At 41.1% G+C, this 12669-nt stretch overlaps 1 protein-coding gene across 1 annotated transcript; it reads left to right on the top strand.

The window, feature by feature from the left end:
- Positions 1-8856: 8856 nt before the first annotated feature.
- On the top strand, positions 8857-12417 carry LOC121690427 (zinc-binding protein A33-like). The gene is given in 7 exon segments (XM_042070978.1): positions 8857-9483; positions 10168-10263; positions 10348-10578; positions 10825-10847; positions 10928-11037; positions 11708-11921; positions 11923-12417. Coding segments are annotated over 7 exon segments (1380 nt in total). The 5' UTR covers positions 8857-9096; the 3' UTR covers positions 12242-12417.
- The last annotated feature ends 252 nt before the right edge of the window (positions 12418-12669 follow it).

The following is a 12669-nucleotide window of genomic DNA, read 5'->3' as shown; positions in this document are numbered from 1 at the left end:
ACAAACCTGAGGGGGTGGGGGGGGTGTTTCTGTGTCTTGTCAGGGATAGAGTAGAGCTATAAAAGGGTCAATTGAGGTATTTTTTTATTCATTCAAACCGATTTTTAAATTGCCTCTCTTTAAACAAATCACAGAACAGGGGAAATGTGTGTACAAAAAAACATGGTGGAAGTGGAAGGAACTAAATAGAACTTGATTCTAGCCTTTATCAAAATACTAGTACTATGTAATGTTCTGCGTGGTCCATAGGTTTTTTTTTATTATTTTTATTAAATATTTTCGTTGTGTGTTTTTTTTTATTTTTTTATTATTATTATTTTAGTAAACCAAAACATTCTCCACAGCCTTTTTGTTAATTATAACACAAGTTTTTCAGTGGGTTGTGTGACCATTGTCCATTGTCTTTGGGGTTCTGACTATATTTAAATGATTTTAAGACAATGCAGTCAGAGCAAGCCATGCAACTAGTGCTGTTTCATGGCCATGTAGTCCTAATGAATACCAACATAGCTGCACCTGTTCACACACCCGGGGCCTGTACTACGAAGGGGTTACTGGCTTATCTGGGTAACTTCGAGAGTAACTTGATCACGTGTGGCGTAACTTCCCGATTAACCCGTACTACGGAAGGTGGATAGGTTTTAACCGAGGTATGCTGCCATGGCAATTTACGCTGCATCTCAAACCTGCTCCGAGCAGGTTATGTTCTTGGTTAACCCGAGGTTTCCGTTAACCACACCCTTTATAAGTACCACCCCTCCACTAACAATTTCTCCCGAGACATGTCGGCGTGCCTGGATGATCTAGACATTGGAGGACAAATCGTGAGGGACTCTCTTCGCAGGGCGAGGGGTTTTAGAGACCGCCAGAAAATATATATAGCCTACCCGGACGATATTCTCTATGAAGATATATATTGTCAGCCAAGGGAATTCGTTATCTTTGTCAGATGATCTAGGAAGACGTATCATAGCAATTCTCGTACGCGGACATTCATGTATTCCATTGGTGATGCAAGAATACTGTATGTCCGAAAATAAATCAGACATAGGCCTACAGTATGCTGAAAATCTGAGCAAGAATAGCCACAATTTTAACAAACTTGTTGAATTGAATGTTACTGTACCCTGCACATAAAGGCTACACATTTCCACAGCACCAGAATCCGACCGAATGCCTCTCTCAACCCCCTCCATAATCGGCCTTCCACTTCAACTCTTCTGCTACTGTAAACACGCTGGTGCCTTTCCTCCTACAGTAGTGTTCAAAGACACCTTTTTCTTGTTAGCTGTAAAACAGAGGCCAAGGCTATAAGCTAGGCCTACATGTTTTCATAATTAAGAAATATTAATGCAAGCTATAACTATATAAACCTACTATTCTGAATAATGTTTTTGTGTTTCATTTTCACCTGCTGCCATGTGCGTTTGGCAATGGTGTTGCATCTGAAATGTTCACAGGATTAGGCATACACTAAATCAGTCAATGGGGGCTACTTAAACATTACATTATCCTTATTACTGTAATCTATATGCCCACTTCTGAATTGGGTTGCATCTGTAGGCCTTTCTATGAACTCAAAATAGGCTATTTAATTATTTCAACTCATTTCAGACATTCCGCAAGCTACTAATCCTCCGTAACACATATTTGAAGAACATGTGGGAATAAATTGAATTTCCCCTGGGGATCAATAAAGTATCTATCTATCTTTCTATCTATCTAAAACTTTACTTTTAGGCATTTAGGCTACCCGATCTGCAATACGTTGCCAACAGCCTTGCTTTGTTCACTGCCGACGTATTTGATTTTTGTCGTAGAGTGGGTTCATAACTTGTCATAATAATTCATCCGTAAAATAAGATGATCGCGTCATCATTGAAAGTGGTGACTTGCGCTGCAACCCGCCCCTTTAATGTGAACGCGCACAAACTCCAATGAGGTTAACCCCGGCTCAACAAATCAACTTCATAATCAGCGTCGTAGTACCGATTAACACCACTTAAGATAACCAGGTTTTGTCAACCCTGGTTTAACAAAGTAACCCTGGGTTACATCTGGGTAGGTTAAGCTCCGTTCGTAGTACAGGCCCCCGTTCACCATCTCCATTATCTTTAGCTTCTGACTATATGTAAATGATTTGAAGAGCTTGCAGGCAGAGCAAGCCACACAATAAGCACTGTTTCTGGAGCCATGGTCGGGGTAGAGTTCATGATAGTTCAGGGAAAGGGTCAAATGTGGTATTTTTTTATTCATTCCAACCAAGGTACTTTTTTGAATTAGGCACTTAGGTCTAAACAAAACACAGAACAGGGGAACTGTGTACATAAAGCACAGCACAAACTGAGCGGAAGTAAGTAAATATAACATGATTTTAGCCTTTATCAAAATAGTATTACTTTGTAATGTTCTATATGGTCCATAGGTTTTTTATTTAGTTGTTTGGGGAAATCAAATTTGCTTTGTGTTTTTTTTTTATTTTGGGAGTTGTGTCATGGTGGGGGTTGTCATGGGAGTGTCATGCATGAGCAATTATGAGCGGTGTTGTTAGGGAGAATAAAAGCGGTGTAAAAGTATGGGTAAAGATAGCAAAGTAAAAATGGCTAGTTTAGCAACTCCTGAAAATGCTGGGTCTAGTAGTGAGTGGCTAAGTGGGGCTCCTAAGAGAAAAAGCTCTGAAAGCTATAGGCTTTCTTGCACGCAGGAGCCAGACCCTGTACAGCTATGCCTATGCCTATGTGTTGTTGAACTTGCTATCAGTTGAGTGTGTCCGGTTTTTGGAATTGGTCTGAGGGGGCTTTTGTATTAGTCATGTGCTCTACGCCGGTGTGTGACTCCTGTGTGTCGGCGTGAGGGTGTGTGTCATGGGAATGTCATGCCTAGACAATTATCAAAGTTTGGGTTTTATTTTTTGGGTTTTATTTTGGAGTTGAGGCGGATCAAAAATGTTTGGATAAAAAAAGGTTTGCTGCAACCAGAGAGTTTGTTACAACATGAGTTTTAAAAACTCATGTCAGAAAAGACACAGAAACAAGACAGTGAAAAGAATACAAATGTATCAGATAGCAGTGGAGGGAGAGAGGGTAGGGGCAGGATCAATGGCCAGCATGCGTGGGTGTGTGTCTGCATGGAGACACTGAATTTGACAGATTTGTAGGTTTCAGTGTCATTTTTGTACGTTTTATGATCATTTTGTATGATTTTTTAGTAATTTCGTATTTTTTGGCCGGGGCGGACGTGTGTTTTAAAAATCTTGGTCACCACCCACACCCAATCACGTCCCCACCCAATCAAACTCCCCAGGCCACACAAACCCCCCTAATCTCCCATCCCCATCCCCACCCCTTCATCCCACCACCCACTCAAACTCCACAGGATCCCCTGAATACCCATCACCATCCCCACCCAAGCACATGATGTTCCCTGCAAGAATGGAGAGACTGCTACCAGTAGCCATGCAGAGTTTTACTAGCCCAAGATCATTAGCACCAAAGAAGCGAAGGGCACCTCCACCCCCTCGCCCTCCCCCTCCCCGTTTAGAAGGATCTCTTAAGCAGCAGCAACCTCTTAGTTCATTTTCTCAGCCGGCATATAGCATGGAATGTGCAGTGGAAAATACAGATGGCAGCAGCAGGGGACAATTATATGATGACTGTATTGCATGATATTCTCAGGGTCCCTGCAATATAAATGGTACTGACAGTAGTTTTGAGAACATGCCGGGACCCAGTAAGCCCATGACATTCTCTATTCCTGTATTGACAAGAAATAGAACACAAATGCATCGAGCTTATAGGGTAAACCAGTCCAATCTCCTACCCGTACCACATCAACCTCAGATTTCCCCCATGGATCATATTTCCCCAACACTTAAACTAACAAAACTAGCACTCCTAAATATCAGATCTCTTTCAAACAAATCATTCTTAATTCATGATCTAATTTGCACACACAACCTTGATTTTTTACTTTTAACTGAGACATGGTTAGATCAAGCAAACAGTGCTGCTACTCTCATCGAATCAGCTCCCCCAAACTTCAGTTTTTTGAGTGCTACCAGAGCAAATAAAAGAGGTGGGGGGATAGCCACAATTTTCAAGACGTCTTTTCAGTGCAATCAGTCGTCATTCGGTGACTTTACTTCATTTGAATATCTGTGTGCATGCATTAAGTCTTCTCCTCAGATTTTATTACTGACAATTTACAGGCCTCCAAAACATTCAGCTAAAGTTTTTCTTGAAGAGCTAGGTGAACTGCTATCAGTTGTTTGCATAGAGTATGACTGTCTTATTATATCAGGGGATCTAAACTTGCATGTGGATAATCCTGAAAACAATTATGCCAAGGAATTCATTGCACTAATCGATACTTTCTCCCTAACACAGCATGTACAGGGGCCAACACACTCTCTCGGCCATACCCTCGACCTTGTTATCACAAAGGGTCTCGATGTCTCTACAGCTGTTAAAGACCTGGCCTTATCTGATCATTTTTGCGTGTTCTTTGATGTGTCTATGTCCCCAAACACTCAAAACACAGCTATGATGGTAAAAAGGAGAATCATAAATGATCAGACAAGTGCTCTCTTTGAGCAAGCACTTTCACTAAAGTCAAGTCAACTGTCAGACTCTGAAGACTTATTTGATCACTTTAATGCAAAAATGGCAAACATTATGGATGACATTGCTCCATTACAATTCAAGAAAGTTAAGGACAAACAGAAAGCACCATGGAGGCAAAATCCAGCAGTTAAACTTCTAAAAAGAGAGTGTAGGAAGACTGAAAGAAAATGGCGTAAATACAAACTTCAGATCCACTATGAAATCCATAAAGAGATGCTCCGCACATATAACTCTGAAATATGCAAAGCAAGACAGTCTTTCTTTTCTAACATTATCAATAGAAGTTCAAATAACACTCGTATTCTATTTTCAACTGTTGATAAGTTAACAAATCCCCCCTCACAAATTAGCGCCTGAATTTCTCTCAACTAATAAATGCAATGAGTTTTCATCTTTTTTTAAAGGTAAAATTGACAAAATCAGACTCAACATATCTGCTCAATTACAAATTCAACAACCTGAACTTCAAGCAACAAACAGAGGGAAACTAAACTTGATGTCAGAGTTCAGCTTGATAGACTACGAAACACTTGAAAAAACGGTACAGAATCTCAGCCCTTCCACATGTGTCTTAGACACTCTGCCTACCAATTTCTTCAAAACTGTTTTTCACCTCATAGCGGCGGATGTCCTTCAAATTGTAAATGTATCATTGCTGTCTGGCACTTTTCCTAAGTCACTGAAAACAGCTGTTGTAAAGCCACTTCTCAAGAAGAATAACCTGGATGCCTCCATGCTAAACAATTACAGGCCCATATCCAATCTACCTTTTATTGGCAAAATTATTGAAAAAGTAGTCTTTAATCAATTAACCACCTTCCTAACATCAAATGGGTATTTTGATTACTTTCAGTCTGGTTTTCGGGCAAATCACAGCACTGAAACAGCTCTCATTAAAGTTTCCAATGACATACGCCTCAACACAGATTCAGGTAAAACATCAGTCCTAGTGCTACTGGACCTTAGTGCAGCATTTGACACTGTTGATCACAATATTTTACTACACAGACTAGAACACTGGGTTGGATTTACAGGCATAGTTATCAGCTGGCTAAAATCATATCTACAAGAAAGGAGCTTCTTTGTTGCCATCGGAAACTGTACCTCAACACCAACGTCCTTGACCTGTGGTGTTCCCCAGGGGTCGATCTTGGGGCCACTATTATTCAACCTCTATATGCTCCCACTTGGACAAATCATTCAAAATAATTTGATTTCATATCATAGCTATGCAGATGACACACAAATTTACTTAGCTCTATCACCAAACAACTATGGTCCTCTTGAATCTATGTGTCAGTGTATAGAACAAATCAACACCTGGATGTCTCAAAATTTTCTTCAGCTGAACAAAGAAAAAACTGAAGTAATTACATTTGGTAAAAATGAGGAAAGACTTAGGGTTGCCACTCTCCTTGACACAAAAGGGTTGAAGGCAAAGGATACTGTTAAAAACCTTGGTGTATTAATTGACAGTGATCTAAATTTCAACAGCCACATGAAAGCGATAACTAAATCAGCTTTTTACCACCTCAAAAAAATATTGTCAAACTCAGAGGGCTGATGTCAAAACATGACTTAGAAAAACTCATCCATGCATTTATCTCCAGCAGGGTTGATTACTACAATGGACTGTTCACAGGCCTTCCTAAAAAGACTATTAAACAGCTTCAGGTGATACAAAATGCAGCAGCTAGGACTCTAACAAAAACTAAAAGAACTGACCACATTACTCCAATTCTTAAGTCCTTGCACTGGCTTCCAGTAAGTCACAGAATTGACTTTAAAGCACTATTGCTTGCTTATAAATCAGTAAATGGAGCAGGGCCTAAATACTTGTCAGACATGCTTCAGCAGTACACACCTTCTCGTCCTCTCAGGTCCCAGGTGAAAAACCTGCTAGTAAAACCTACAGTTAGAACTAAACATGGTGAAGCAGCTTTTAGCTGCTATGCGGCTCAGCTGTGGAACCAACTTTCGGATGACATTAAAAAGGCCCCAACTGTAGCCAGTTTTAAATCTAGACTTAAGACCAAACTGTTCTCAGACGCTTTCTGCTAACTGTGCCGAGTTACAAATTCTGAATCTGCCTCGATAATTATTCTACTTTGTCTTTTATTTCTTTTTTTTACTACTTTTGCCTTTGTTTTTGCTTACTAATTATTCTTTATTTTTAAATGATTTTACCTTGTGTTTTATGTTTTCTTTTTATTATGATCTTTACCTTTTAACTATTCTTTGACTATATTGCCCTTCTATGCTTTTATTTGTTATTATTGTTTGGTTTTGTTTATGTAAAGCACATTGAATGACCACTGTGTATGAAATGTGCTATATAAATAAACTTGACTTGACTTGACTTGTGTGTGTGCGTGTGTCTGAGAGAGAGAGAGAGAGAGAGAGAGAAAGAGAGGAGGGCTTTGTATGGTTGTTTGTATGCTTTAAGTTTTAGTGTTATGAACCTGAATAAAAGAATCAAGGATTTGATGATGCCAAGAGTCTAAAAAAGGTTTCAGCCATGTTTCTGTGAACTAAAATAAAAAAAATAATAAATCATTCATTTAAGGTTCAGAGGTAAGCGTGTCTAACGCCATGGCTCCAGGGCCCTGAGGGGTAGGTTGCAAGTGTGTGTGTGTGTGGATAGATGGATTTGGTGTAGGCCTACTTCACAATCAATGTTCCCTCTAAGCTGCGCGCGCGGGCAGCCGCGCAGGCCAGTCGAAGTGACCGCGCAATAGATTTTTCAGACCGCACAAACGATTTTTTTTCAGGGGTTAAAAATCTGAGCATCAAAGCCGATGTAGGCTAGGTAATAAACATTTAAAATACTGACATGTCTGACAACCAAGCCGGATGTACGTTAGAATGTTTACATACAAAGTATCCTTTAGGCTACTCCAGGCAGGCCCTATGATGCGAACTTCTGGGTACTCAGATTAAGCATGCAGGCCCTGCTCCAGTAGGCTACCATGGCGAAAAGGCAGAGCAGATGCCCAAGAAAAAGGTCTGCGTAACGTTTAAACATGAGTGGCTAGATGAAATACTCCAAATTGACACAAAAGATGGTCCAGATATAACAACTTTCAGACATATTTACGAAAGGAGTGGCGTAATCTGCAAATTCTGCTCGGAGGCAAAAGCGAAAGGAGAGTTCGCTCATGGGAAAACTTGATCTGAGTGGAAGCTTGATTATCTGACACAGAAAGTCCATGTAGACGAATGAATGAATCCCGAGAGAGACGAATTCTGAGAGCACAATCCGACCCTAAACAAATAAAATTATTAATCGACAATGTGATGCTAGCAATTAACACCAACATGTCCATGTTATCAGTTAAGGTTCTGAACAGGATACGATCATATGGCAAAATGCTTGTGCTTTACATTACGTTTCGGAAGCAAACTGATTTCAGTTAAGACAGTTTTTGCTGGAATCATTCAGCTTTCAGGATGCCCTGCATAAAACATCCTTGATGCCATTACCAAGTTCTACGCAGACCATGCGCTAAACATGAACAAAATAGTAATGTTTACTTCAGATGGTGCTTACAGGTTGTATCAGCGATTACGGCTGAACTTCACTTCTGTTGATGTTCAAACAAAACAGGGAGCTACTGTAGCTCGCTACTCCCTCCCGTGCAATTGAAACTCTCCTAAACGCGCATCTCGTCGGTTATTGGTTGGAACACGTTATTTTGCCTTTGAGTGGTTGCCAACACTTGTTGGTAGCAATTGTTTTTGTGCACAGATCTTGGAGCATAGGCTGCCTACAGAGACGCGTTTTTTTGACGGCCTGCTTATGAGGCACGCAGCTAGCGGATCGTTAGGAAAGATTAGATGAATGTGATCATGTTTGATTGATGGCAGAGGTGCAACGGTTTGGCTTGAATTCCCTACTTGAAAACAAATAAGATGGATGTTGCTATTGGCGAACAGTGTGACACGAGTTAGCTTTTATTAAGTTGGCAAACGTTTTAGCCAACTAGCTCCGCTGGTGGGAAACGCATGGGACTCATAGCGCTGCCGCTGTCCTATTGCGTGCAGAGGGAATTTGAAAGACAACTGATTATCCCGCCCCTCGGACTGAGCACTGCGAACGGTGAGTGCCGAGACCCTACATTTTAATGTGGGTCTGGCTCGTCAGGCTAGATGAAGTGCTGTCCAATCAGAAACCTTTAGGTTTTTCAAGAGTCACTCCCACTGAGGAAGTGAACCTAAGAGACGTCTTGCTGTTCAGTTGCAGTACAGGATATGATAGCCTACTGTAGATAAAAAGGTGTACATTAGGGGTGTTTTGTCTCACAGCAGTTAAGAAGACTGGAAGCTTCTGTTGGAGAGTTGTATTGACATATCAGGATTAATTTCAGTCAGGTTTGTGGTTCAGGCTGTCACCAGTTTTTAGAACAGTGAAAGTGAAAGTAGAGATTGTAAAACAGGCAACAGTGTAGTAGAACAACCAAAACTATTAGAGAAAATGGCCTCCATGTCGATCTCAGAAGAGGATTTATCTTGTCCTGTGTGCTGTGACATCTTCAAGGATCCTGTTCTGCTGAGCTGTGGTCACAGTGTCTGTAAAGGCTGCATGCAGCAGTTCTGGGACACTAAAGGGACCAGGGAGTGTCCAGTCTGCAGAACAAGATCGCTGAGCGCTGAGCCCCCCCTGAACCTCCTTCTGAAGAACCTGTGTGAGAATTTCCCAAAGGGGAGAAGTCAGGGAGAACCATTCTGCAGTGAGCACCGTTCAGAACTCAAGCTCTTCTGTGAAGATGACAAACAGCTTGTGTGCTTGGTGTGTCGAGACTCTAAACTCCACAGAAATCACAACTTCAGTCCCATCAGTGAAGCAGCACTGGAGCGTAAGGTAAGATGGTTTTCTACACATCAACTGATGCAGTTTCCTACTGTGCATGATAATATTACTCTGTGGATTTTGTTTGTAAAACTTCCTGGAGTTGACATGCTTCATCTGAGTCATGTGGTTGCTGTAGTGCTCATCCCCAAACACTAGATGGCATTATTATAACACGTAATTCATCTTTCATGGTTTTAGAGACTGTGTTTGACTTTTTTAGTTATAACTGGCAAAACCTTCATTGACACTTAGTTTAGACAGTATTTAAATATAATAAAACATCATTATGACTGATGCTTATCTGCTTAGCGTAGTGGTCATGTAGGGATTGTCAACGTTTTTTTCCCCCCGTCAACCGACTTCCTGAATTTTGGTCAATGATTCCCAGGACACCGAAACACGGAGGCACATGAAACTTGCTGGACCCACTAAACTTTTACGGAAACATTTAGTTTGGTATCTACAGTAGTTAATAAAACATTCATAAGCTCAAAGACATTTGTAGGTGTCTTTTAACATTAATGAAGAGCATATAGAGTATAAGACTGTTAAATTACATCAGACTTATTATTAATGCATGTTGGGATAAACTAAAATGAAATTGAAAAATCTCTCTATCCCTCTATCTCTCACCCAAACCAGAGTGTGTTTTCAGTCCTTGAATATGTTTTTATGTGGTACATTTTATTCTAGGAAGAACTGAAAGTCAAACTGAAGCCTTTGCAGATGAAGTTAAAAAAGATCAAAGAAGCTAAAAGTGCTTCTGATGGCACTGTCCAAAACTTCAGAGTAAGTCTGATACCTCTACAACTTACACTGGTGCCGACTAACACAGCTAGCATACACTGACTGATGGATGATGTGGTGTCACAGGTTCAGGCCCAACACACAGAGAAACAGATCAAGGACAAGTTTGAGCAGCTTCATCAGATTCTACGAGATGAAGAGGCAGCCAGGATAGCTGCACTGAGGGAGGAAGAGGAGCAGAAGAGTCAGATGATGAAGGAGAAGATTGAGAAGATGAACAGAGAGATCTCATCTCTTTCAGACATCATCAGTGCCATAGAGGAGGGGATGAGAAGCGATGATGTCTTCTTCCTGCAGGTAAATATAAATACCCTAGGTTGTCTCTAACCTGTATGATTTGAAATAAACCTGAAGAAAATCAATCTGAATGTATTGATGAGTAAAATCTTCAACCTCATTTTACTCAGGCTATGTTTACTGCTGAACATGAAATGATGTTTGCAAACTGTTGACAGTGTGGGGTCTGGCCAAGCATCCCAAAGTCTAACAACAAATGTTCTCACACCAATAATGCCTTATCTGTCCTTATCTTTTTTTTTACAGAACTACGAGAGCACAGTGAGAAGGTGAGTGATGTGCCTCCTGTCTCTGTCTTCTCTATAATGTTGAGTCCACAGCAGTACTAACTGGTACTAACTTATTCCAGAGCCCAGCGCACACTGAAGGATCCAGAGAGGATTTCAGAAACACTCAATGTGGCAAAGCACCTTGGAGACATGGGCGTCTGGGAGAGGATGAGAAAGATTTTCGAATACAGTATGTTGTGTTTTAAATTCTCTCTCTTTTCTGAGGGGCAAAAACATGTTTTTTTCTCAAGTCATAGGGTGTAACGATAATGAAACCATGGTCGTTTTAAACCATTAGTCTAGTTAGCATGCAGACCTTCTCATTAGGAATTGACACTGGGCCTGGAAAAGGTAAATTTACTTATGACTTTCAGCAGGGAATTTACAGTGAAACTAAACTTAAATTGTTGCATTAAATTACCAAATCATTTTAGAAGTGCAGCAGTAAACCATAGTTTCCATATTTACAAAAAACATGGCTAACCATAAAACCGGAGAAGCCATGAGAACTAAGGTTTACTTTCCATAAGGGTGCATACACACACTGTGTGTAGTGTTCTCCTCCTCTTGCTCTTCATCATGACATATCTGTGGGCTTCACAGACACTCAGAGCTCCAGGTTGGACTCTCATCTGTTCAGCAGATCAGTTAAGGTGTATTTGGATTTGTTGTTTTTATTATCATGTAAGTTTTAAACTTAATAGAGTTAGTTATAAGCCCAGTATGTGAGCCTCTGATGTGAAAAAGAAGAGATAATAATAATAATCTTTATAATCATCATCATCATTATCTTCATCACCACCATCATCCTCATCATCATCAACTTAATGAATCATGGCTTTGTTTTTCTCTCTCTGCAGTTCCTGTGACTCTGGATCCCAACACTGCACACCCACTTCTCATTGTTTCTGAGGATGGCACCACTGTGGCATGTAGAAATGAGGAACAGCAGCTTCCTGATAACCCAGAGAGATTTGATGAGTGGATCAATGTCCTGGGCTCTGAGGGCTTTAACTCAGGGACTCACTGCTGGGATGTGGAGGTTGGGGAGAACAGTGATTGGGATATAGGGGTCAGAGTCGGCCAAGAGGAAGGGAAATATTACCGACTGGAGTGGAGTTTGGTGCGTGTTGTATTATGGAAATGTAAAATATACCACGGTCTCAAGCCCACAGCCAGAGAGTTTGCTTTCAGTGATGAAGAAACCCCAGAGGATCAGAGTTAAGCTGGAATGGGAACGAGGGAAGGTGTCCTTGTATGACCTTGATAATAACACACATATACACACGTTTACACACACTTTCACTGAGAGAGTGTTTCCTTACTTTGGTACTCAGTGTACACGTGTCCCACTGAGAATTCTACCACTGAAGGACTCTGGGAAGTTCCCCTAAACCGTCTCATTGGAGAGGTGTGTTGAGTTGAACAGGTGGTATGGTAACAGGTGATTTTCATTCCCTGATCAATATTTATTATATGTGGTTCCTGTGAGGAAGGTATGGTGGAAATGCTTTAGTTTGATTTTATAGACAACACTGGCATAGACTATAAACACTGGCATGGTTACACTATAAACCACTATATAACCAACTGCTCCAGCTCCAATGGCGGTGGTCTGTCCACCATCCCCCAGCCCCCACCCTCACACCCCCTCAATACCAGCGCAACACTCACCTCCATCATCACAGGCTATCATACCCCCACCATCACTGGATTTTGCACCCCTCCCCCACATGTTGATCACGAACAATGAGGTGACAACGACCTCAGTCAACAGCCATCAGACACACAGATCCCAGATGCACCCCTCCCCCTCCCCTCC

This window comes from Alosa sapidissima, chromosome 2 (assembly GCF_018492685.1).
Source record: "Alosa sapidissima isolate fAloSap1 chromosome 2, fAloSap1.pri, whole genome shotgun sequence".
Taxonomy (NCBI): domain Eukaryota; kingdom Metazoa; phylum Chordata; class Actinopteri; order Clupeiformes; family Clupeidae; genus Alosa; species Alosa sapidissima.
Note: the sequence above shows the minus strand (reverse complement) of the source record. Positions and strands in the feature narration are given on the sequence as shown.